The 26,732-nt window shown below is 47.4% G+C and overlaps 1 protein-coding gene across 3 annotated transcripts; it reads left to right on the top strand.

The window, feature by feature from the left end:
* The first annotated feature begins 825 nt into the window (after positions 1–825).
* Positions 826–22,281, top strand: LOC123409889 (DNA repair protein REV1). Of its 3 annotated transcripts, none has more exons than XM_045102761.1 (21): positions 826–1,256; positions 1,370–1,485; positions 1,591–1,667; positions 2,745–3,385; positions 3,824–3,958; positions 4,597–4,729; positions 4,827–4,915; positions 5,010–5,060; positions 5,167–5,370; positions 6,265–6,384; positions 6,708–6,800; positions 18,473–18,532; positions 18,616–18,702; positions 18,793–18,876; positions 19,121–19,193; positions 19,319–19,387; positions 19,854–19,958; positions 20,110–20,495; positions 20,617–21,179; positions 21,372–21,432; positions 21,836–22,281. In XM_045102761.1, exons 1-21 carry the CDS (start codon positions 918–920, stop codon positions 21,875–21,877), a joined length of 3,528 nt encoding a protein of 1,175 aa, XP_044958696.1. In that variant the 5' UTR covers positions 826–917; the 3' UTR covers positions 21,878–22,281. The 3 variants fall into 3 exon arrangements, with proteins under 3 accessions (XP_044958696.1, XP_044958697.1, XP_044958698.1); XM_045102762.1 differs by having other exon boundaries at positions 20,119–20,495; XM_045102763.1 differs by lacking the exon at positions 18,473–18,532.
* Positions 22,282–26,732: the final 4,451 nt, after the last annotated feature.

Below are 26,732 nucleotides of genomic sequence, written 5' to 3' on the forward strand. Positions count from 1 at the left end.
TAATGAAATTCACCGTGTTTGTATGAAATCCATCATGTTTGCACAAAATTTAGCCGTGTTTGCACGAATTTCGTCCGGTTGATTTGTGTTGTTGTGAAAATGCGTGCGGCTAGCGTTGGATGACGCCCTCTATCATCCGTGTCCGCACTGCATCCCTGCCCGCGTACGGATGCAGTACGAAATTTCAGAACATGACCCCGTTCAAAAGTATTTCAGGATCCGACCCTTTTCCTACTATCAGGATCGATGACGGTAACGTATACCAGCCTATCGCCGAGACACCTGGCATTAGGATGCACGTCCTACCGCAAAAATAAAAAAATCTAAGTATCAGATACTCCCTCTGTATCCAAATATCTGTAGTTGCGGAGAACTAGATTAATTCTCTTCAACTACAAGTATTAAGATACAGAGGGAGTACAATGCATGTGCTCACCTACCGTTGAGGTGCCGAGCGGAATGGTTGCACAGACGACCGCCAACCTTTATGACGGTAGAGTGTGCCCTGCGCTAATGTGGATAAATTGACCTTAAAGATAGAGTGTTATATCTGTAGTCATGGACCCAACCGTATGAAAAAAATTAAATAATACTCCCTCCATTTCAAAATATAAGACCTTTTAGAGATTTCACCAACAGACTACATACAAAGCAAAATAAATGAATCTACACTCTAAAATATGTCTAAGTATATCCGTATATAGTTTATAATGTAATCTTTAAAAGGTCTTATATTTATGAACGGAGGGAGTATATATATATGATCCGGCTAAACTTTTACAGAAGAGTCAAAACACGGAAATTTGCCGCACACAGCGGCAGACCCAATCCACCGCACCGGTTCACTTTCGACCGCCCCGCTATTCGGCTCGCGCGCTCCCGAAAATTCCCCGCCTCAATCGCCCCTTCCTCCCGCCATGAGCTCCTCCTCCGGCCGCCGCCCCTCGCCGCCGGCGAGGCCGCTGGCCTCCTCGTCCGGACAGAAGCGGGCGAGGGGCGACGATGATCCCGGCACATCGCTTTCCATTTCCAACCCCGACTCAGCCCCCGCCCCCGCCCCCGCCCCGGCCCAGAACCCTCGCCGCGCCTTCGCCTCCTCCCCGTTCGCCGACTTCGGGAGCTACATGTCCGCGAAGAACAGCAAGCTCTCCGCGCAGTTCGACGCCGACGCCTCCACCTCCGCCGCCGCGGCGCCCGGGGCCCTGTTCGCGGGCGTCTCCATCTTCGTCGACGGGTTCACCGTCCCCTCTAGCCAGGTGCCCCACCGCTCGCCGCCGGCTCATACTGTAGCCGTCTGATTTTGTTGTAGCTTCATCAGTGGATGCTATGTCGATTTGTTCCAATCTTATTATTGTTTGGGGATTGGCAGGAGCTGAAGGAGATTATGCTGAATAACGGAGGCCGGTTCGTCAACTACTTCTCGAGGCACACGGTGACGCACATCATCTGCACGCACCTCCCGGAGAGCAAAATGCGGAATATGAGGTAATACAAATGGAGGTTCACTTTCTGTGCCTGTCTACGGATGCGCGTAATAACCATGCCATTTTTTATGTGGGTTGTCCCTGATATTGTTGCTGCTTAATCCAGAGCATTCAGTAAGGGGCTTCCTGTTGTGAAGCCGGGGTGGGTGGTGGATTCCCTTGCAGAGAACCGGCTCCTCAGCTGTACTTCCTTTCCTCCTTCCTTTTTTGTAACAAGCCTGTTAGTGCTGAATGATCTGCTTTATCGTTGTAGCTTTCCCTTAAGGCCTCGTTTGGTTAAGGGGGATTGGGGAGGGTTTGAGAGGAAAATCCCTGGGGGGTCCAGAAACCCCACAAATCCTCGCGCGCCCATTTGGTAGGAGGGGTTTGCTTAGCCCAATCCCCTCCGTTCCCCTTCAATCCCTTTCTATCCATGTGTTTTAAAACCCTCCTCGGGGGACTAGTGGAAGCAAAACCCCGGGGATTTGAGAGGATTGGGTGAAACAAAGGGATTCACCCAATCCCGTGAAATCCCTCCCTCTCAAAACCTCCACAATCCCCCTTAACCAAACGAGGCCTAAGTGTTCAGTTAAACCATGTTGCTAGTTTTTTCTTTCTTTGTATACTACTCCCTCCGTTCCTAAATATAAGTCTTTTAAGAGACTTCACTAGTCGTCTACATACGGAGCAAAATGAGTGAATCTACATTTTAAAATATGTCTATACACATCCGTATGTAATCCACTATTGAAACCTCTAGAAAGACTTATATTTAGGAACGGAGGGAGTAATAGGTTTGGTTGAGTTGTGAGTTGCTTCAGTGTACAGGAACTCAAACAATGCCTGTGATGAAATAGAGGGTACTTTGCTAAATTATTGTATTATTTTTCTCTAATGAACGAACTATTCCTGGAAACGTTGTTTTAAGCTTAAGATAGGCAGCCCTGCACGGTCGTCTATTCGCTAGAAATCCAGAACTATGTTAAATCGTGAAGATCCTACAGTTTTGCCTAGTTACTTACGTGCACATCTTCCCTTAGCTGTGGTGCAAATGCAATTAGCAAATTCCTTTTGTTCGAAATTTTAATCTATGATGAACAGGCAGCCATATTTCCCAATAAATAGCAGGTGCTAGCACAATTAGCAAAATTTGTTAATTGAACACAATGTTAATTCTGTAGAGCACATTTATAGTCTGATTTTTTTATGACGCCTATAGTTTGTATTACCTCATTTGTTCTTCTATGTAATTATGTTTCTGTTTTCTTCTTTTTCATTTAGGGGTTCCATATCAAATAAGTCAGCATAATTCTTCAAGCCGAAAGCAGATGAAGCTTTCTGCTTTCTTTTCGGGGAAACAAAATGGAATACAGTATCAGGGCAATCAAAATGATGAAAACAAAGACCCTGAGTTCCAAACTTCTTCTGGTCAGGAGGGATCACGTGATCAAACCGAGTCTTGTGAACAGGAAGGGCCATTACTGAATGTGGAGGTAGCAGAGGACTCACTATCCTCAGATGAACATGGAGTTCCAGTAATGAATATGGAGGTAGCAGAGGACTCACTATCCTCAGATGAACATGGAGTTCCATTAATGAATGTGGAGGTAGCAGAGGACTCACTATCCTCAGATGAACATGGAGTTTCAACATTTGAAAAACGAGATGGTGAAGATATTGCAGTGGATGAGGATGATAATGCCTGTCAAATCGCATTTTCAGAAAGTATGGATAATGACATGGATGCTGAACTTCATGTGGCTCAGTCTCCTGATGCTACTTCAAGGTGTTCAGATGTATGCGGTACAGGCTCTGTGGGCAGCCATTTGCCAATTGGTTCATTGGAGAAAGATACAGCTAAATCTTCTAGCCGGTCACATTCAACCCTGACAGATCCTAATTTTGTAGAGAATTATTTCAAGGCATGTTACTGAAACAATTTAGCATAATCGATGTTCTGTTTTCATAATCATTATACTATTCTTGGCATGCTGTGGTTTAAAATTGTTTTCATAATTGTTACACTATTCTTGGCATGCTGTGATTTAAAATTGTTTTTGATAATTGTTACACTATTCAAGGCATTGCCACTGGAGTCGAAAATATTCTCTTTTAAAGGAATAACGTTTATGTCCAAATCCTGTTCTTGTGTTGGTAAGGATTGGACAGAATGCAATATTGTGAGCAGTAAGTGTATATGAAGGTGTGGTTTGAGGTTTCATTAATAAAATTTGAAGCTTGCAATTACTGAAATGCTTTGCTGCTTCTATTTCATTAGAATATCAGATATCTTATCATAACTGTGATGTTGCAATTTTTTGCCACACTTTTTTTTACAATGACTTTATTTGGCACCGTAGCATTCTCGACTGCATTTCATTGGGACTTGGCGAAATCGCTACCGCAAGCGCTTCTCAAATTTACCTGGAGCCAAAAGCAGTAAGGGCAACAATGATCATTCAGGGACGAAGAAAACAATCATTCATATTGATATGGTAATCTTGTTAACATGTCATCCTTTTTGCTAGCTGCACAAACAAATTGCACTTCTATAATGCTGAATTTGGTCATGAAGATTTTGTTTTTGCTTTGCACTATATTTAGCTGTATAATTAGGCATATCAATTTGTGACCTTTAGAATCCAGGTTTAATTATGCCATGCTTGTGAGTTAGGAATCCCTGATCAGTGACCAGTCAAAGTTTTGCAATTTGGTTTTTAAATATAATAATGAATAACGTGGTAAATTGAAATTCTCCTTGTGAAAGACACACCATGTTTTGAGAGGAATGTGCTGAAAAAGAGGTAAATACAGCTAACCATGGAGTAGTTCTCCATGTCATTGGATTCCATGATTTTTTTTTTCATCCACATAGACTAGCAGGTAAGCAGCAAATTAGATCCTTGAAACTTCAATCCAAGGCTCCAAGCTACACATTTTAGTCAGTAGTTTACTTAATACTCACAGAAGATTGAAGATCAACATTTTCTCAGTTGCTTATTTTGATCCTGGGCATAACGTTTCTGCAGATTCATTACTGTATTTTGGTATCTGCTGTTGTCAGACGTATGCCAGAGCTATCTGCGTCATAGTTGTTATCTTGACATTTTACTCATTTTCCCTGCAATTCCAGGATTGCTTTTTTGTATCGGTCGTCATCAGAAATAGGCCAGAGCTGCAAGATAAGCCAGTAGCAGTTTGTCATTCTGACAATCCTAAAGGAACTGCAGAAATATCATCTGCAAACTACCCTGCACGAAACTATGGTGCTTTTATTTTTTATTGGATATCATGACCGGAGCTTAAAATCTTGTTACTATGGACACATCTGAGTACTTATGTGTCTTCTTTCGTGGGTTCCAGGGATAAAGGCTGGCATGTTTGTCAGAGATGCCAAAGCTCGGTGCCCTCACCTAACGGTTGTTCCTTATAACTTTGATGCATATGGGGAGGTATATAGTTTGCTATGATGGTCAGTTCACCTTCAACTTTTGTCCCGACACTGCCTTTTGTTATAATTGACATGTTGGTATGGAACTATTGTAGGTTGCGGACCAATTCTATGGTATTTTGCATAAATATTGCACCAAGGTTCAGGTTTGTACTGTATTATCCCATGATTACTCAGCATGTATTCATGTCGATACAATCCTGGCACTGGGATTGCCACACTTGCATCCAGAAGTCTAACAAAGTTATTTAGGCATTGAGCTGTGATGAAGCTTTTTTGGATATGACGGAATGCTCACACGATAATCCAGAGGAAGTTACAGAGAGAATGCGAAATGAGATTTTTGGTACAACGAAATGCACTGCCAGTGCAGGTATTGCTGAAAACAGGCTCCTAGCCCGATTAGCCACCAGATCTGCAAAGCCGAATGGGCAGTTATTTATTTCATCTGAGAAGGTATGCGTCCATGTTAATCGCGTCCATCCTTAGATTTGTAAGATAGTTCCATTCCATGTACCAGGTTAGTTTAAATGAGTTCCTGTTTAGAACAACAATTTTGTAGGAATATGAAGGAATTGCCCTGTTTCTTACATATTTCTGGCACTTCAAAAACGAGCCATCAAAGTTGATTACAACTGTGTAGTCAACTACACAAGCTTGTTGACTAAGAAAGTGCATGTTCTGTTGTTTAGAAAATTTCACTTGTAATTTGTTTATGGGTATATTAGATGTAACTACACTGTAATATGCTAATGGCTATTCAGCTGGAGAGTATGAGATAAATGAACAATCTTGTGGGGTTTCCGGCATGTCACATTTTAACATGCCAACCTGTAAATATTTCCTCCTTAATGAAAAGGCAGCGCTCCTGCCAGTTGCTCCCAAAAAAAAAAGAAAAAGAGAACAATCTTGAGAGTCTGTAACTGTGTGCCATGTAAATCGTTTGTGCAAAATATTTCTGATCTGCTTCACAACTTCAGGTTACTGATTTTACTTTAGTCTTTGCATACAGTTCAATATAATTCAAGACATTTTTTTTTGGAATAGGAGGAAAGCCCCCGGCCTCTGCATCAATTGATGCATGCAGCCATATTATTAATAAAGATGGAAAATACCATCATAGGTCCAAATAAGTCTGTAATTCTAAAGGGAAATGGCAAAAATAAATGATCTCTTAAAAACACTGCCCCATCCGGCGTATCAGATAGCAGACTGCGATGCCTATACACCTATACCATCATAGGTTCGAGACATTTAATTAGTGCAAGTATTTGCTTTGGTCATCATGGCACAGTTTCTTTTGACTTGCTTAATCAACTATTGTTTTGTCTAAGAGCAACGTTGTTCCAGGTTGATGATTATTTGAGTACCCTCCCTGTCAAAGCACTTCCAGGCATTGGTTATACTGTTTCTGATAAACTGAAAAGCAAAGAAGTTGAACACTGTGGTCAGCTTCGCAACATTTCAAAGGTTTGTCAACATCGTATCTGTGTAACTTTTGTATATTGTCCCTTCTCTTCACAAGGAAACTGACAGGGGCACAGTCAAGTGATCCTTATTTTTACAAGTTTGGTACCATGTTTGACTAAATTTATGAATGTGGAATCGAATGAATATCAGTTGTTCCATCTTTTACAGTTTTAACGAGAAACTATTTATCAGTTTATCTAGGATCTGCTACCTAAAGATTATATTTCGCATTACCATATCTGTGATTTGGAGCTTTCTACATATGGTTTCTTTACTGATTTCATTCAATTAACTTTACTACCGTGCAATCACTTCTTTTGTAGGATGCTCTCCATAAGGACTTCGGAAAAAAGATCAGTAATATGCTATGGAACTATTGCAGAGGAATTGATCATTCAGTTGTTGAATTTGTTCAGGTAGAAGCATCCTAGTTAACTTTCTGTTGTGAGAACCTGCACCTGTATTGTCAAGGTCGTAATTTTCTTGCAGGGAGACATGCAAATTTGATGCCAGTTTTGTGATAAGGTTGTATATCTAAGAATGATATCTTGAAACGGCACACTGTTAACTCATTGTTGCAAACCCCTCAAACTAACTTCATTTATTTTGTTGTTTTCTCCCAAATTGATTTCGTAGACAGGAATTATGCCTTGTGAATACAAGGAACTGTTAGACCTTTCAGCCTGGGCATTGATGGCTGTGGATGACACTAGGAGAGTTGGGACAATTTTCGTTGGTTTATTTCTCACACAATGCCATGCCAACCTGAGGGGTTGGGATACATATTTATAGGCTGCTAGCCAGCCAAGCATATGCTAAGATGCTAGTCTAAGATGCTGCTAAGATGCTAGTCTAAGATGCTATCCTAACTGCCAGTCCTTGATGGTCAAGGATTCTATCCTAACAGCCACAAAGAGCATGTGCTGCAGCCCCACAAAGACCCTAGTACATAGACTTATCCATCATTCTCCCCCTAAGTCTTGTACGTCGTCTTGTGGGAGAGTCGAATCATCCCGATCCTGGAGCAGAGTTTGAGGAACTTGATCCTCCCAAGAGGCTTGGTGAGCAGGTCTGCTAGCTGGTCCGTGGTGTTGATGTAGCTTGCCTCGATGCTCCCTTCTTCCAGACAACTTCGGATGAAGCGATACCTCAGTCGGATGTGCTTGCTCCGTTCGTGGAAAACGGGGTTCTTTGCCAGGGCCAGGGCGGACTTGTTGTCCACCAGGAGCTGCACCGTTCTGGTGTCTCGGACGAGGAGATCACCAAGCAGTCGAGCAAGCCAGAGCGCCTGAGTGCTGGCGGTGGAGGCCGCTATGTACTAGACCTCACAGCTGGACAGGGCCACCACCTGCTGCTTGACCGATTGCCAGCTCACGAGACACTTGCCGAGGAAGAAGAGGATCCCGCTCGTGCTCTTGCTGGTGTCGATGTCGTCGGTGTGGTTGCTGTCGCTGTACCTGACGAAGTGTGCCGCCCCCGACACCTAGGGTAGTGGAGGCCGTGGTCGAGGGTCCCCGCCACGTAGCGGATGATCCTCTTCACTGCCTGCTGGTGCTCCGTCGTCGGTCGCTCCATGAACCGACTGACATAGCCGACGGAGAATGCCAAGTCCGGCCGTGTGTGGGCGAGGTAGCGAAGGTTCCCCACAAGGCGTCGGTACTGCGTAGCGTCCACTTTCTCCGTCGTGCTGTCGCGGCTCAGTTTCAGCCTCTCCATCGGAGTGAGAGCTGGGTGGCAGTCGGTGAGCCCAGCTAGCTCAACGATGCGCTTGGCGTAGGCGAACTGTCGAAGCGCAATCCCGGAGTGATCGTGGTGCACCTCGATCCCTAGATAGAAGGAGAGGAACCCAGATCACTCATCTGGAAGGTGGCCTTCATGTCTTCCTTGAACGCCGCCACCTCTGCATCCTTGATGCCGGTGATCACCAAGTCGTCAACATAGACGCCCACCAGCAACGCCCACCAGCAGGGCATTTCCTCCACTGCCCCGTCGGTAGACGACCGCCTCATGCGGTCTTTGCTCGAAGCCCATCTTCTTTAGCGTGGAGTCCAGCTTGGCGTTCCACGCTCTAGGTGCCTGCCGTAGGCCATAGAGAGCCTTACGCAGGCGGAGTACCTTGCCCTTCTGGCCAGGGATCGCAAATCCCGGCGGCCGATGCACGTAGACTTCCTCCTTCAAGTCGCCGTTGAGGAATGCCGACTTGACATCCATGTGATGGACATGCCAGCCCTCCTGGGCAGCTAGCGCAAGGAGAAGTCACACGGACTCCATCCGTGCCACGGGAGCGAAAGCGTCGTCGAAGTCGACTCCTTCCTGCTGCAAGAAGCCTCGGGCCACCAAGCGAGCCTTGTGCTTGATCATGGCGCCGGCTCCATCCCTCTTCAGCTTGAACACCCACGTAAGGGTGATTGCGCGGTGACCACGAGGGAGGTCAGCGAGCTCCCAGGTGCAGTTCTGCTCGACCGCATCCATCTCCAACTGCATCGCGGTGCGCCATGCCGCGTCTCTCTCGGCCTCTGCAAAGGACCGAGGTTCGCCGTCCTCACACACGAGTTGTAGCTGCGCCTCCAGGTCGCGTGGCACCAGTCCCGACACCGGCTAGTCGACGAGTAGATTATCCATCGTACGGTATCGCAGCGGTTCGCTTCATCGGGCTGTGCTCTGCGTGAGCTGGTGCTGATGAAGTCGAGCCCGGAGTGGTGACTGCCGGGGCTGGAGTATGCGGCGTCGCCGGTTGTGGTGCTATTGGTGTAGCAGGCACCGGGGTTGGAGTTTTGGGGCTGGGGTAGACGTGCTCGGCGAAGAGGAGCTGCTTGCTCCCCCGGCTTCCTTGAAGTGGACGTACTCGACAATGAAGTCGTCATACGTCGGCGTCGAGCCGTCGTCCACCGCCTTGTCCCATTTCCACCCTCGCCCTTTGTTGAACACGACGTCTCGCGCCGTGCGCACACGCTGTGTCTTTGGTTCGAGGATGCGGTAGGCCTTTGAGTCCTCCGTGTAGCCGATGAAGACTCCCGGAGTACTCCTGTCGTCGAGCTTGCCGATGTGGCCGAGCTCCTTGGCGAACGCAAGGCAGCCAAAGATCCGCAAGTGGGATACCGCCGGCTTCCGCCCATGCTAGGCCTTGTACGGCGTCCTGCCGTCGAGTGCCTTAGTAGGCGAGCGGTTGAGGATGTAGACGGCCGTTAGCACCGCCTCTCCCCAGAAAACAGCCGGCATCCCTCTCTGCTTGAGATACTGAGCCATCCCCACAACCGTTTGGTTGCGCCGCTCGACGATGCCGTTCTGCTGCGGGCTGTACGACGCGGAGTAGTGGCGCTGGATGCCCTCATCAGCGTCGTACGACGCGAATTCAGCCGCCGTGAATTCGCCGCTGTTGTCAGTGCGCAGCACGCGCAGTTTGCGACCGCTCTCCGCCTCCACAGCAACCTGCGCGCGCCTGATGGCGTCCGCCGCCTCTCCCTTACCGCTGAGGACCATCACCCACATGTAGGGAGAGAGGTCGTCGACGAGCAGCAGGAAGTATTGTCGACCTCCTGGTGTGACTGGTGTCACCGGGCCGCACAGATCTCTGTGCACGAGCTCCAGCCTCTCCTTGGCCCGGAAACTCGCCCGCCGGGGAAAGGGGAGTCGTCTCTGCTTCGTCAACACGCAGATGTCGCAGTACTGCTCCACATGGTCGAGGCATGGCAGGCCTCGCACCATCTCCTTGGCACTTAGACGCTTCAGGGCCTCGAAATGAAGGTGCCCAAAGCGCTCATGCCATTGCCACGCCTCGTCGTCCCGACGGACAGCGAGACAGATCGGTTGTGCCACCTGCACATCAAGGACAATTTTCACCTCCGGGTACCTTGGCGAGAAGGCGACGCTGGCGATCCCAGATGCGTAGGACCCCATGCTCAATCAGCACGCGTGAGCCGTTCTCATCCAGCTGTCCCAAGCTGATGATGGAGTTCCTTAGCGCGGGGATGTAATAGACACCGGTGAGCAGCCGGTGCTCTCCCGTCTTGGTGGTGAAGATGACGGAGCTGACGCCCTTAATTTCCACAGCAGAGGCATCCCCAAACTTGACGGAGCCTCGCGCGTCGGAGTCGAGCTCGGTGAAGAATTCCCTTTGACCGGTCATGTGGTGGGTGGCGCCGGTATCGAGGCACCACCCCGCAGTCTTGTCCTTCTCGGATCCATCGCCGAGAAGAGCGTGCGTTTTTGGCTCGTCGAGGTGGAGGAGAGCCTTTGCGGCTGGTGTCGCTGAAGGTAGCTCGATGCTTTGCGCCATGAACAGAGCCGTCTCCTCCTCCTCCGCCTGAGCGACGTGAGCCTGGCCGTGTCGTGGCTGCCGACACTCATTGGCCCAATGGGCAAGCCGGCCACAGTTGTGGCAACTGTTGTCCTGTGCCGGCTTGGGCTTGCCAGCGGCGCCGTCCTTGGCGCCTCCGCGTGCGTCACCTTCGGCACGTCCTTGTGCCTTGCCCGGGGGGCCTCTTTGTGCTTTGCGTTGCTTGCCGCGCCTGTGGCCACCTGTCGTGGAAGAAGGCTCCCCCTTCTTCCTGTCACCGAGGCCGGCATCCCACTGCTCCCGAGATAGGAGCAGCTTCCCGCCGGTGGTGATGGGCCCCGAGAGATGCTGTGGCTTGTCGGTGTTGATGACCTTGAGGCGGCCTATCGCCTCCTCAATCGTCATCGTGGAGAGGTCCAACAAAGACTCGATCGAGCGAGCCATTTGCTTGTACTTCTCGGGGATGCACCGAAAAAGCTTCTCGACAGCTCTCTCCTCGGTGTAAGTGGCATCGTCGAACTTCACCATCTTCTGCAGCAGAGTGTTGAGACGGGGAGCAAAGTCATCAACGTCCTCACCTGGCTTGAAGGCTAGGCTCTCCCACTCCTTACGAAGTGCCTGCAGTGTGGACTTGCAAGCACAGTCGCTGCCGATGCGTGCCGCGGCGATGGAGCTGCCGGAGCCGCCGCGGAGTGCCTTGACATCCGCCGTAGCCTCACGTGCTGCCTTCGCCGCTCCTGCTGCTTCTGTTAGGAAGTATTAGTATTAGTCTAGGAGTCTAGGAGTCATTATTAGTCTATTAGTATTAGTTTAGGAGTCCTTATTAGTCTATGTTTACTTTGCTTGCACCTCAAGTCTTGTGTAATATATATATGCCCCTTGGGCCTTCAATAAACATAAGTTGCTTTCCTAACATGGTATTAGAACCTAGGTTTAGGTCTCCGGACGCCGCAACTCGTCCTCACGATCCAAAAAAAATAATTCCCGTTCCCGTCGCTGGATCCCGTCTCGTCCTGCTGAATCCATCACCCCGATTGAATCCAGATCGCAGCAGGCTCCTTCCCGTCAGCCGTGCTTCTGCTCCGTTGACTCCCTGGCTGCTTTGTTCAGATTCGCAGGCGTCCCGTCAGCTGTGCTCGCGATCTGGCCGTTGGGCTCGATCTGCTGTCCTCCAGCCGGATCCCGTCGCCGGCCACCGTCTCTCGTGATCTTCAATCGGATTCCGTCGCCGGCCGCCGTGTTCCACCGCTTCCAGCCGGATCTTCCAGCAGATCGCGGTGTCTCGTCTCCAACAGGATTATAGGCAACGGACAAGCATCTAGTACAGGTGTTGTTGCTTTCCTAACATGGCCGTGCCTGCCATCCACCTCCACGCTGCTCAACCTCCCTGTTGCTGGCCCAGACAGCTCCTGCTCCTCCAGCCTATTGTGGCTGCTCACGTGTTGCTCTCCTCGTTCGGCTGCTCTACGTACTGCAGCTAGCTGGTGCTGTTGCCTGATTCTGTGTGCGTGTGATTCCATCTGTACGTGGGCACTTGGCCTGCTGCTGCTAGTCTGCTGTTTTCCGTCATGGTTCTCTTCTTCTGCTACCGCATCTAGTTTCATATATGCTTTTCAGTTTTTTTTCCCGCTGCGTCCACCAAATCCGTTAATATTTTGTGTTTTCTCATGCCATGCGAGTCCACCATACCTTTGTCCGTCAGCCTTTTCTTTGGTCCTGATCCTTTCTATGCAACTTTTGTGGCCTATTTGCCCTTGTTGTTTTCTATAGGATTTTCTGGACTTCTTTTGCATTGTCGATCTACGTCCATCGTGCCTTATCCGCCGAGCTTCTTTCGCCGGCGGTTGTCGTGGACTATGATTTTCTGCACAATGCTTTATTCTCTTGATGTGCCATCTTCTTTTGACAACCCATCTTCTGTTGATACTTATGTTGTATCTTCAAGTGATGCGTTGTCTTCTTCTGATGTGCCATCTCTTCGGTGTCTTCCTCTTGATGTGCCATCTTCTTTTGACAACCCATCTTCTCTTGATACTTATGTTGTATCTTCAAGTGATGCGGTGTCTACCTCTGATGTGCCATCTCTTCGTTCTCTCCTTCGGCGACTCGACAAGTTTTGAAGACTCTTCATGCTACGACGACACTCTCAAGACGCGGATTTGGATTATCATTGTTTTTTTTTTAGTATTACACTTCTTCAAATGCAATGCTATTGCATACGCTTTGCATTTGAGGGGGGTGTTAGGAAGTATTAGTATTAGTCTAGGAGTCTAGGAGTCATTATTAGTCTATTAGTATTAGTCTAGGAGTCCTTATTAGTCTATGTTTACTTTGCTTGCACCTCAAGTCTTGTGTAATATATATATGCCCCTTGGGCCTTCAATAAACATAAGTTGCTTTCCTAACAACTTCTACCTCCGCTCTGGCTGCTGCCAGCTCCGCCACAGCCAACCTCGACGCCCTTGCTACCGCAACAGCGACTGCTGTAGCTGCTCGCTCACGCTCCTCTGCCACGGGGCGTTCGGCCTCCTGCCGACGCCGCGTGCTCGAGGTAGCCGTGTGCTGAGAGCGACCTGCAGACATGGCTTGCTGCAGGGGGGCTGTTGCGTGAAGAAGAGGCTGCTACTGACGAGCTGTTGCTTGACAGTCCGGAGGGAGGGAGGTTACCAGGGGCAGTCGGAGCAACTGCTGCTACCGGCTTGGGCTGCTCAGCTCCCGGTGAGAGAGGTGAGCAGGAAATGCTCAGGGTGCAAGATAACGAGGCTCTGATACCACTTGTTAGACCTTTCAGCCTGAGCATTGATGGTTGTGGATGACACTAGGAGAGTTGGGACAATTTTCGTTGGTTTATTTCTCACACAATGCCATGCTAACCTGAGGGGTTGGGGATACATATTTATAGGCTGCTAGCCAGCCAAGCATATGCTAAGATGCTAGTCTAAGATGCTATCCTAATTGTCAGTCCTTGATGGTCAAGGATTCTATCCGAACAGCCACAAAGAGCATGTGCTGCAGCCCCACAAAGACCCTAGTACATAGACTTATCCATCAGGAACAACAACCCTCCTGAAATTCTAAGAACTGTTTTATTCAAAAAAAATCTAAGAACTGTTTTTGTTTCGTACGTGTCCTGTCTTTTGGATAATTAATTACGTCAAGGATGCATGCCTTCAGTGTGAATTCAGATTAATATTGCTAATTTCGTGCATGTCTAAAATGCTGAAGATAATTTTTTCTTACAGATGTACAAAATGTCCTAATGTTCCTTCTCTTATCGATTGCTTCTATTGGATACAAAAGTCATAAGGGAAATCAAATATAATGTAAATATTATTTATTTTACTTTACAGTATTATGTGCTGTTAGAAATAAGCAACTTGTATTCCCATGAGGCCATAGGCCAGTATATATACACGTACACGCGATGGACTATATGCAGGAAACCCCTTATATATTGGGATAAATACAAAAGGGTACATGACTTATATTATAACTCTAACACCCCCCTCAAACTCATGGTGGATGAACAACACTGAGTTTGGAGAGATAAAAGCCATGTTGTGCTCTAGTCTGGGCCTTCGTCAGGAAATCCGACAACTGTAACTCGGAAGACACATACTGAAGAGCAACAACCTGATCCTGCACAACAACGCGCACATAGAAAGCATCAACACCAATATGCTTGGTGAGCTCATGCTTCACAGGATCGCGCGCAATGCTAATAGCACCTGTACTGTCAGATAAGAGCAGAGTCGGTGTAGTGACAGAAACACCGAAATCCTGAAGTAACCACCGTAACCAAGTCACCTCTGCCGTCAAAAGAGCCATCGCTCGCAACTCAGCCTCTGCACTCGAACGGGAAACTGCAATCTGTTTCTTCGTCTTCCAGGCAATGAGAGAACCACCAAGAAAAACACAGTAAGCAGAAAGTGAACGGCGATCTGAAGGATCACTAGTCCACGTAGCATCCGAATAGGCCTGAAGCTGTAAAGAACTGGAGCAAGGAAAGAATAGACGGTGAGAGATCGTGCCCCGAAGATATCGAAGAACACGGAGGAGATGACTATAGTGAACCGATGTGGGAGCAGAGACGAACTGACTCAGAATATGTATCGGATAAGAGATATCCGGACGAGTGACAGCTAGATAAACAAGACTGCCAACAAGATGACGGTAACGCGTCGGGTCAGGCAGGGGATCACCATCAGTAGCAGAGAGGTGAACATTGAGCTCCATAGGAGTCTCAACAATGCGCTCATCAGTAAGAGCAGCATGAGCAAGAAGATCATGGATATACTTTTCCTGAGATATAAAGAAGCCATCAGAGGTAGAAGAAACTTCAATCCCAAGAAAGTAGCGAAGAGGTCCAAGATCAGACATAAGGAACTGCTCATTAAGGCGGGCTTTAACAAAAGCAATATACTCGGGGTCATCCCCAGTGATGACCATGTCATCAACATAGAGTAGAAGAAGAGTTTGACCACGAGGAGAAAGGTGAATGAACAATGCTGGATCATGAACACTGGGTGAAAAACCAGCGGCAGTCACCACAGAGGCAAAACGCTCAAACCAGGCGCGGGGGGCTTGCTTAAGGCCATAGAGAGAGCGACGAAGACGACATACCATGCCATCAGGAACAAAATACCTAGGTGGTGGCTGCATGTACACCTCCTCATGCAGCTCACCATTAAGAAAAGCATTCTTAACATCAAGCTGAGAGATAGACCAGTGGCGTGTAGAGGCCACGGCAAGAAGTGTATGAACAGTGGTCATATGAGCCACAGGAGCAAACGTCTCGTCATAATCACGACCATGCTCCTGCTGAAAACCACGAGCCACAAGACGAGCTTTGTGACGCTTAAGAGAACCATCGGAGCGAGTCTTAACCTTGTAGACCCACTTACAAGTGATGGGACGGACTTCGGGAGGAAGGGAAACAAGATCCCACGTACCAGTGCGTTCAAGAGCAGCAATCTCCTCTGCCATCGCAAACTGCCATTCAGGATGAACAACATCATGATGATAAGTAGTCGGCTCAAGAACAGCAGCATCAGCGGTGGAAAATCCAAAACGATCAACAGGTGGACGAGGACGAGAACGCAAGCCATAAGTAGGCTGAGACGAGGAGGATAACACATCCACAGAGGCATCCACGGAACGTGAACGACGAGTGTAACACTGAGGAAAAGATGGAACAATGGAAGGAGGCATCGCCAATGTAGAATCGGGGAGTGGCGACGAAGAAGTCACCGGAGATGAAGGTGTAGAATCCGGTGACATGCTAGACGAGGAGACCGTGGAAGATGGTGGCGACAAATCGACTGGAGGTGGAGAAGCAGAGGGAGCGGAGCGAATAGGCAAAGGCTCGACGGGTGTGATAGGTGTGCCAGGAAAAGTGAGGAAAGAGATATCCTCCAAAGTCGAGGAAGATGGGCGTGGGTAGAAGGGACGAGACTCATCGAAAGTCACATCCCGAGAGATACGCATCCGACGACCGATAGGACCCCAACAACGATAGCCCTCATGCTCATCATTATAGCCTAAGAAGACACACTCAACAGACTGAGCGGTCAGTTTGGTGCGTTCGCGGGGGGCAAGAAGAACATAGCAAACACAACCAAACAAGCGAAGCATCAAATAATCGGGAGAACGATCAAAAAGACGCTCGAAAGGAACACCATCCTGTAGGGCAGCGGAAGGCTGGAAATTGATGAGATAGGTGGAGGTGGAGACGACCTCAGCCCAAAAATGAGGTGGGAGAGAGGCAGCAATCATCAATGCACGAGCTGTCTCAAGAAGATGACGATGCTTGCGCTCAGCCACGCCATTCTGAGCGTGAGCACCAGGACAAGAGAATTGAGAGAGAGTCCCTTGCTCAGCAAGAACACCACGCAACATCTTAGAGATATACTCGCCAGCGGAGTCAGCACGGAACACACGAATGGGAGAAGAGAACTGAGTATGAACCATGGCAACAAATAAATGGACAACACCTCACTATGAGAAGTCATGAAATAAAGCCATGTGTAACGAGAGAAGTCATCTATGAAAATAATATAGTATTTATGACCCCCTTTCGAAGCGAAGGGAGCCGGACCCCATACATCCGAATGAACTAAATCAAAAGGACGCTTAGACACTGACTCACTATGTGGATATGGTAACTGAATCTGTTTGCCAAGACGACAACCCTGACACTCTAAAGAGGCATCTCCTGAGACAGACCCCAGAAGACCTCGACGAACTAACGACGACAAACGAGAACCACAAAGATGACCAAGTCGATGATGCCACTGCTGGAAGGAACCGGTAGCCGAGGCGACCAAAGCGGAAGAACTGGCGATAGAGCGGGCAGCGGAAGGAACATGAAGCCAGTCCAGCTCCCAAAGACCCTCAGAATCACGGCGGCGAGGACCAGCCCCAACCAGAGTGTGCGTGCGACGGTCCTGGACAGAACAAGAGTCAAGGTCAAGGATGACACGACAACCAGAATCAACAAGTTGACCAGCGGAAAACAGATTCATGGTAAGTCGAGGAACATGAGCAATATCTGGAACAGAATAAGGAGTGGTAAGAGTGCCTCTAGTAACGACAGGAAGGGGAGTACCATCAGCGGTGAGGACATGAACAGGAGAATCAAGCGATCGAAGGGAGGATAGGCGGATGCCACGCATGTGAATGCGCATGAAGCCAATGAACTCGGTGTAATTAGTGCCATCAAAGATCACCGGACAACGAGGACCAGCAGCGTAGCCGGATGAAGCAGACATTTTTTTTCTTCCTTTTTTCCTTTTTTTTTGGAGGGGAAGGAAATCAGTATTCGATCCGAGGCAAGGCGGCGTGTGGATCTTCAGCGGCCCTCGATCCGGATTCGTGGCGGCGGCAGGAGGGGCTGCTCGATCCGGCTGACGCGGAGAGAACAGCCGCGATCTGCCTGGGAAGCCTCAATCTGGCTCGAGGGAACAGCGGCACCTGGGAACCGCGGCTACTGGAGGGGAACAGCGGCCTGGGAAGCCTCGATCTGGCTCGAGGGAACAGCGGCTCGGTCGATCTGGGGAACCACGGGACGAGAGGGACAACGGCACCGAGGGAACAGCGGCGCTGGCACGCCCAGTGGAGGGATCGATTTGGTGAGCCACGAGACGAGAGGGACAGCGGCGCCTCGATCTGGACGGGATCCAACGACGAGGAGGAGCGGATCAACAACACGAGTTGCGGCGTGCGAAAGTTAACCTAGCTGTAATACCATGTTAGGAATAAGCAACTTGTATTCCCATGAGGCCATTGGCCAGTATATATACACGTACAGGCGATGGACTATATGCAGGAAACCCCTTATATATTGGGATAAATACAAAAGGGTACATGACTTATATTATAACTCTAACATGTGCCTCCTGCATAAATGGATTATTTATAATGTAAATACAACTGTGTCATATGGCATTGCTTCACTAATAGCTTGAGATAGCGGGCACAATAAGACATGCTAGGACTACCATGGTCTCCAAAAATAATACTCCCTCCGTCCGGAATTACTTGTTGCAAAAATTGATTAAAATGGATGTATTTAGAACTAAAATACATCTAGATACATTCATTCCTTCGACAAGTATTTCCGGAAGGAGGGACTAGTTGTTTCTTCTTTAGAATTGCGTTAGCTGTTGACATGGGCACATTCTTCTTATCGGGATTCAAAGTTCGATTTTATTTATCACTGATACCTAACTGGCACTATTTTTTGGTAGTATTTTTCTTTTGGAATTGAATAATCTGATATATTTAAACTTATTTGGCACCCAAATAATACAGGAAACAAAATCTGTGGGTGCCGAAGTCAATTGGGGAGTCAGATTTAATGAGAATAAAGATGTATGCCCTTTTTATATTTTTCTCCTGTGTAATATTTCAATTCTGCACCTTTTCGTGTTTGATATTTTTATGTTTATTCGCAGGCTGATAATTTTCTAGTCAACCTCAGCAAGGAGGTTTCTTTACGCTTACAAGGATGTGGACTACAGGGCCGTACTATTACCCTTAAGGTTCTTTGGGCTGACTCTACGTGCTTCTCTCCATTTCTCGCCAGTTGGTCAAACCGTCAAAGGTTCATAACCATATGTTCTGCCTTGAAGGTGAAAACAAGAAGGAAAGGAGCTGGAGAACCACTAAAATTTATGGGGTGTGGTGACTGCGAAACCATGAGTCGTTCTACCACGGTAAGGGTTAAATAGTACATTTGAGTATATAGAGTTGTGTCATTGTATTCTAGTCTTAGTTTTCTTTGGTCTTTCTGTTTTGAACTTGCTATTCTGTCTCATTGTGTTGTAATGTTGACCATTTTCGGCAAGGATTTGACAATCAGTTCTTATTGCATATGTGCCTGCTATTGTATTTTGCACCATGTGATTTATTTGATCGCTACTATTTTACCTTCCTTTCTTCTCCTTTGCTGTTTCAAAGATCACAGGTGCAACTGACAATTTAGTCACCCTTCAGAGAATTGCAAGGCAATTGTTTGCAGCTTTGCATGTTGGTAAGTTCGATATATTCTCCTCATATCTTATATACACTGCTGTACACTGCCATATGAGTCTGTTTAAGTAGCCTTTTTTTGCGGTTACTTTGTTGATGACTAAGTTCTGTAATGCCATTTTCTAGATGTGAAGGAAGTTAGGGGAGTTGGACTAAAAATGTCGAAGCTTGAGCATGCAGATTTAGTTCGGGGAGGTATCTTCTAACTATTTAATTCCTTAACACCCTTTTGGGCACGGTATACATGTTGCTGCACTGTTTATGTAACTACTTTATTCTCTTAACACGTTTCTAAATGCGTGTTGTTGTGTATTAGAACGGCAAGAAGGCACAGTGCTTATTTAACAATGTTTTCTCAAGGTACTCTCTGGTAGTATTGGTTTTAAGAGTTATAAGACAAGTATCAAAGATTCCTTTCAGGGCACTAATGCAATAAGTCAATAACGTTTATCTCCTCCACCACCCTTATGATAGCTTGCCCCAGTACGTCTCAAATGATTTGTGCTAAAATAACATTGACAAAGCAGTTCAAATACTATCTCCAGGTTGCAATGCTGATAAATTTCTTCCAAATGATAAGCGTGCTTCATGTTCTTCTTTCCCTGTTGCTTACCTGGTTTTACTAATGCTTATTTCCTTATATTTTTTATTTTTAATGAAGCACCACAAGGAAATATGCTTAAATCATGGCTTGGTTCATCATCTGAGAAGCTCAAGAAGCAGGGCAGTGAGAGAACCTGCTTTCTTGGGAACAGTGATGATGCAGGTATTGGGCATTTCTGTTTATCATATGGAAGTGTCGTTTTCCATCGTGTAGCAAATGCATTATTTTGATGTTGCTTTACATGCTTACTTAGTGTTGAATTTGCAAATTTTTCATTCTACGGATCTGTTTAAAAGATTTTGACTTGCGAAAGATCTTGTAGGAACCAGTGAGGTTCGAAATCTCGGAAGCTCCAGACCATTATTTACAGGTGTTAAATCCCAGTCGTCAAAGGTGAACCTTACAAGTGGTAGGTCTACCAGAGTTCATGCTGTTGAGTTGCCACCACTATCCGAACTTGATTTGGAGGTCCTCAAGAACCTTCCTCCAGAGATAATATCTGAAATGAATGACATGTACAAGGGAGAATTGCATGGTTTTCTGGGTAGGAGAAACAACAATGAAGGCAAGGAAAGCAATTCAAAATCTCGTGTTTTACCTGCCGTCAACCAGAACTCTGTACCTGTTAGTAATGCAAGGTTGCCCCAATATGGGGAGCGCACTGACTCCATGCATTTGGAAAGGTGGAATAATATTAAGGTGAGATGATCAGTAAACTAAAACTGGAAACAAAGTGGAAGCACTAGTCAAATCTGCTACTCTGTTATTCCTATTTTAAACCACTCCTCGAGTATTCTAATTGTTGCCATTATTCCCATAGGGGCCGTCAGACGAGGAAGTTCAAACTGCCCATGCTTCGTGCTCAAGAGCCAATGAATTGATTGATACGGAAAGTGTAACACGGCTTGATTTCATGCCTAATTCTCTAAGCCAGGCAGACTTCACAGTTTTGCAGGAATTACCCGAGGATGTCAAGGCTGATTTGTTCAATGTGCTTCCATTACATAGGTCAATAGATCCTACACGCCACATTTCAAATGCTACTGAAAATAAATCTCTGAAGAATGGAGGAACTGATGATCCAAAAAATCCAGTGATCTGTGTTCTGCCAGGAAATTCTGAGAAATGGGTCGAACAGTTCAGAGTTAGCAGTTCCCTACTCTTGAAAGCTATTGCACAGCAACATGCAAATTCTATCTCCTGTCAACCTTTATCTTCAATTTTGGAGCATGCTGCTTCCCTCCTCCCTCTGTGTCCTACCTTAGGTGGCGAAGAATGGAACGACACACTCTCCCGACTCTCTGTTCTTCTTACAGAGTATATACACCTGAAAGTTGATTCTGATATTGAAGAGCTGTACAAATGTTTTCTTCTTTTGAAAAGGTAAAGCGTAGTGTTTGAGAAAAAAAATGGTAAATCATAGTCATTTAACCATTATTAGATATGGATTTGTTGGGAAATTGTTGCAAATCAAGATGTGCATACTTGGTGAAGATGAATTGGTATAAATGTTGTAGTTAGTCTCCCTCATGAAACCAGGTTCTTATTGTTAATCACTGAACTTTCCCATTGTAGGTTCTCGTCAGCATCTGAGCTTTTTCTGGAATTGCACAATAGCGTTCTTCCTTTACTGCAGGTAAAATTTACATGTTCAGTTATCATCATTTGGGTCGTGGACGACATTGTTAGGATTTACCTCTGTACTTGTTATGGTTGACCTTCGAGTCCTTTGCTTCATCACTTTTGGCTTTCTCAAACTTGAGGGATAAACCACCTTAGTTTTTAGATGGAACCAGGGATTTGTCCACCTTCATCTTTGTTCTGATTATAAAGTTTTTAGTTGTTTCAGTTTAAGTTTTAATAAAGGTCCCCTACATTTTGAAATTTGAGTAAATTGCGCTGCATATGCATAAGTTTGCAAGGTGGATGCTAGTAGACACATCGACCCAGCAATTCAGATTCTAGACATTTTTGTCCACAAACTTGTCAAACCGATCAAGTGGAAGTCCGTCCCAGTAACTGTTTCATCCTTTTTGTAGGATTCCATCACTCAACATTATGGTGGGACACTGCGTCTCTAGTTTGAAGCCCAGGTATCGCGGACCGTTTGGTGATAGAAAAGGATAACGAGATGTACTTGTGGATCTCTGTGCCCTTGTTTATCAGTGGTGACCATGGAGTGCGATGATTGGCTCTCTTGATCTGCGGGGGTTGGAATGCGAACATTGCCGCCACGTCATGTATAGAAGGGGAATCATGTACACTTGTAAATATTACTTCTACATGAAAGATAAGATGGCACGAGCTTGCATTTTGTTCTTTGTAAAATAGCCTTTTCTGCATTAAAATTAAAATACCTTGCTGTAAACAGAAGAAGGGAAAAGCTGATATGCGCTAGCCCAGATTTTGCTGCTGCTTTTTATGCAACCTGTGTTGAGTACAATCCAACTTGCAAACCTCAGAAAAGGATTTATCTTTTTATGAATGTATATGAGTATGACAGTCTGTCTTACAACAAGAGGAGAATTATTCGGAACATGGATATGAGAACTCAAAATTGTAAAAGGAGAGTTTTGTTTATTGCTCAGATGCGTGCAGAATTACATCTTTCCCAACACGACGAGCAATTTCTTTCCAAGTTCTTTGCAGATTTCAGAGATTTGTAACACTAAATCTTGCTTTCAATTAATAAACTTCTTCCGATCACAATTCACATACATCAAAACATGCGATTTGTAACACTAAATCTTGCTTTCAATTAATCAACTTCTTCCGATCACAATTCACATACATCAACACATGCGATTTGTAACACTAAATCTTACTTTCAATTAATCAACTTCTTCCGATCACATGCATCAAAACATGCATACGAGCAACTGCACTGCAGTGCAGTAGTGTTACAACTCCAGTATGCCGTGTTCGAGTCTTGACTAGAGCCCTAAGCCATGTGAAGCTGCGTCCTGACCGCGAAGGTCTTCTTGACCATGGAGCTGGTGCGCCTCCTGATTGGCTGCATCTGAGACGCGGGCTGCATCATCTTGGGCGTCGGCACCAACTGCGTCCTGCGCCGCCGTTTCGCGTCCTCTGCTTCCTGGTAACCTTGGCGGAGCTTTCGCTTCGCGGCTTCCATCTTGTCCTCCCAGCTGAGCACAGCACGGTCACCGTCGACAAAGCCGGCGGCAGGATCGGACGCCTTCTTGGGAGGTCGCTTCGTCTCCGCGTTAGGGTTGACGGAGATGTCCTGATGCTGGCCGACGGCCGCCTTGGACTGCGGCAGCTTCTTGATGGGCATGGCTGGTGTGACCTTGGCGACGTTCTCCAGCTTGTTCATGGGCGTGGCTGGCGGGACCTCGGCGACGTCGTCCTGGACGGAGGCCTCCCATCCGCTCACGATGCCGCGCGCGAGGAGGCGGACGCGCTCCGAGTCGTGCTCCCGCAGCGCGCGCACAGCCTCGGCGAGTTCCTTGGAGATGGGCGCCTCCGGCACCAGCCTGAGCGTCTCGAGAGACTCTGCCATGACGTCGTCGAGAATCCCGCAGAGACGCTCCGCCTCGTCGTCGTCGGCGGCGCTGCAGAGCCGCCCCACCAGGTCTCCCTTCGCGCGCCGGAACACGTGGCGTGAAAACTGGACTGGGTCGGCGGCTTCGATGGCGTCGTCCACGGCGTCGAAGGCGACGTACAAGGTGTTCCACCGCCGGAGCATCTGCCCGGCCATGGCGGCGGCTTTTCGGCGAGCTCCTGCAAATCTGTGATCGATTTGAGATTGGATGGGGAAGTGGGGAGGAGGAGGATGGGATGGTGCATTGGGGAACGAAGAATTGGTGAGCTTATATCTCCCGGCGAGCTCCTGGTCGAATTCGGAAGCGCGTTTCGCTCTAGTCGGACGGAATCCGATTCAACAGCGGCAAACGCGTATCATAATTCATATGCACGGCCATGCCGCCGGCTCCCGCAAGAAACGGCGCAACAGGAGCACCGACGATCATGAGCTGACGCACGTGCTCGGGAAGGGCGGCTTCGGCGTCGTCGTCAAGGTGCGCCACGGCGGCACCGGCGTGGACGTCGCCCTGAAATGCCTCACCCGCTCGCCCGACGACGGCAGCGTCAAGACGAGGCGCCGCGCCCTCGTGCTCCAGCGCAACCTGCTGCGTGAGGCGTGCTACCTCGCGGCGTGCTGCGGCCACCCCTCCGTCGTCGCCTTGCACGAGCGTGGCATCGTCCACCGGGACATCAAGCCCGGAAACATGGCGGGCGCATCGCCGCCGCGCGGACACGCTCTGGTACATGGCTCCCGAGGAGCGCCTGTAGCGCGACGGGTTCGAGGTTTTAGAGAGGCTCCTCACGTGCGACCCCGGCGTGGGTCTGCCAGCGGCCATGGCGCTGCAATGCCTGTGGTTCGCTGGCACCGACGTCCCTGCCTCTCCTGTGTAGCATGCGTGCTCTACAAAGTGGACCAGCAGGTGTCGCGAAGTGCACCGACGCCGCCTCGTCGGCCACTGCCTTCTCCGGCGGCCTCCCCATGCTCTTCGACAGTGCGCTCAAGTGGCGAGTAGGACACTACGGGGGGCCCACTTGAGGAGTCTATGGTGTTCCGCCGTAGTGCTCGCTGCAATGTGGTTACTTCTGCCAATGGTGTCGCTGCAGCTGTTGATGATTCGTTGTCTAAGGCGATGAGGATGGGATGGCAGCAAAAAAGAACCTCGACGAACCAGTGGTGTCCAAGACGGTGTTTCCAGCTACGCCCACTTGTTCGTCTACACCATTTTGTGACGCCTCAATAGGTACATCTTCCACACCTATCAATTCTATTATTCATTTACCCAATGATCGTTTTACATCAAATTTGAGTAACTTAGGGGTTTCTTTGGGTGATGGTGTTCAAAAAGTTGAATTCTCTGTTAATACAATTAAACACATGGAGTTTGATAGGTTCAGGGTAGCAGCCAATACCAATAAGAATAAAAATGCAAGCTCTGCATGTTAACAAAATCCTTTTGAAAGTGATGACGAGGACGCTACACCTGATGGTGGCGCCCCTGCTCGCTCACTTGCTCAAAGATGTTTCTGAAGTTGATTTAGATGATGCGGACCCTGAGTACAAAAATTTGTGACCTAATAGCTACCCCTCGGAAATCTAAGTCGGCTTCAAAAAAGAAGGACAAGAGTAACAAGAAAAAAAATAGTTTCCTGATGAAAGGTATATTACGGAATATCATAGGTCTTGTAGATCCTTGGCTAAATATCGGTATGTTGCTGATGGCATCAGGGACAATAACCTTGACTTCGTTGCCTTACTAGAGTCAGGGAAGAGTGACATGTCAAAAACAAATCTTAACCGACTCTCTGGAGGTGCATATTTCGTTTGGCATTGCCTACCTCCTCGAGGCAGATCCGGTGGTGTTCTACTCGGGATTAATGCATCCATTTTTGATTTATCTTTGATTGTGGAAGGGGAATTTTATGTTAAATTCCATCTACACAACAAGGAGGATAATTTCAAATGGATCCTTATGGCGGTCTACGGACCGGCGCAAGATGACTTCAAAGCAGGTTTTTTAGCAGAGCTTGTGCCTGCTTGTCAACAGAATCCCTTCCCCACGCTAATTGGGGGTGACTTTAATATTTGGCGGAGTAGTAGTGAGAAAAGCAATAATAGATACAATGACCGTTGGCCACTTCTTTTCAATGCTGTAATTAATAGCTTTGATCTAAGAAAAATTGGTTTAACAGGAAGACAATATACTTGGGCAAACACTCTTCCGAATCCAACTTACGAGAAGCTGCATAGGGTCTTAACGACCACGGAATGGGAATCAAAATATCCGTTGGTTACTGTACATGCCCTTGATAGGGGTGTTTCAGACCATACACCTTTGTTGCTTGACACTGGCTCGATTGCTTTTGCTGGGAGTCAAAAGCAGTTCAAGCTAGAACTAATCTGGTTCACACATGAGGGTTTCTTTCCGTTGGTTACGATCGTGTTGTTGAGATCTGGAATCGTCCAGCTAAGGGGCGCAACTTTGTCCAACGTTGGAACAACAAGATGAGTGCCTTGCGTAAGGATCTCACGGGTTGGGCAGCCCATCTCAGTGGTACTTACAAGTAAGAAAAATCGAAACTTCAATCCATCTTAAATGAGTTGGATATAGTTGCCGAGGTACGAGGCTTGTCTGAGATTGAGAGAGAGCATATCTCTCATTCACGAGATCAGCTCGCGAAACTTCTTCGGGAGGAAGAACTCAAATGGTACCAAAGAGCAAAAGTTTCTGATGTTCTGTTTGGAGATAACAACACAAAGTATTTCCAAATGATTGCTAATGGAAAGCATAGGAAGAAACACATGTTTTTCTTGGAGCAGGATGACGGAAAAATTGAGGGGCAAGCAGCACTCAAGGCCTATATTAGTAAGTTTTATAAAAACTTGTTTGGCCCACCGGAGGATACTACTTTTTCCCTCGATGAATCTAGGAAGGAGGACATCCCTCAGGTATCCGCGGCTGAAAATGAATTCCTAACGACACCTTTTTTGGAAGAAGAGGTTCATGACGCTATTTTCAATATGGAACATAATAAGGCGCCTGGACCAGATGGGCTTCCCACGGAGTTCTACCGGAAATTTTGGGATCTCATTAAGCATGACTTGATGACTATGTTCCATGAATTGCATGTTGGTGAGTTGTCCTTGTTCATCCTTAACTTTGGGATAATAACTCTTCTGCCAAAAGTTAAAGAGGCAAACAGAATACAACAATATAGACCTATTTGTCTTCTTAATGTTAGCTTCAAGATATTCACTAAGGTCGCTACAAATAGGATGAATTCGGTAGCTGATCGTGTGGTGAGTCCAACTCAAACAGCTTTCATGCGAGGACGGAATATCCTAGATGGGGTAGTCATTCTGCATGAAACTGTACATGAGGTGCATAGAAAGAA

This window comes from Hordeum vulgare, chromosome 7H (genome assembly GCF_904849725.1).
Source record: "Hordeum vulgare subsp. vulgare chromosome 7H, MorexV3_pseudomolecules_assembly, whole genome shotgun sequence".
Classification (NCBI taxonomy): domain Eukaryota; kingdom Viridiplantae; phylum Streptophyta; class Magnoliopsida; order Poales; family Poaceae; genus Hordeum; species Hordeum vulgare.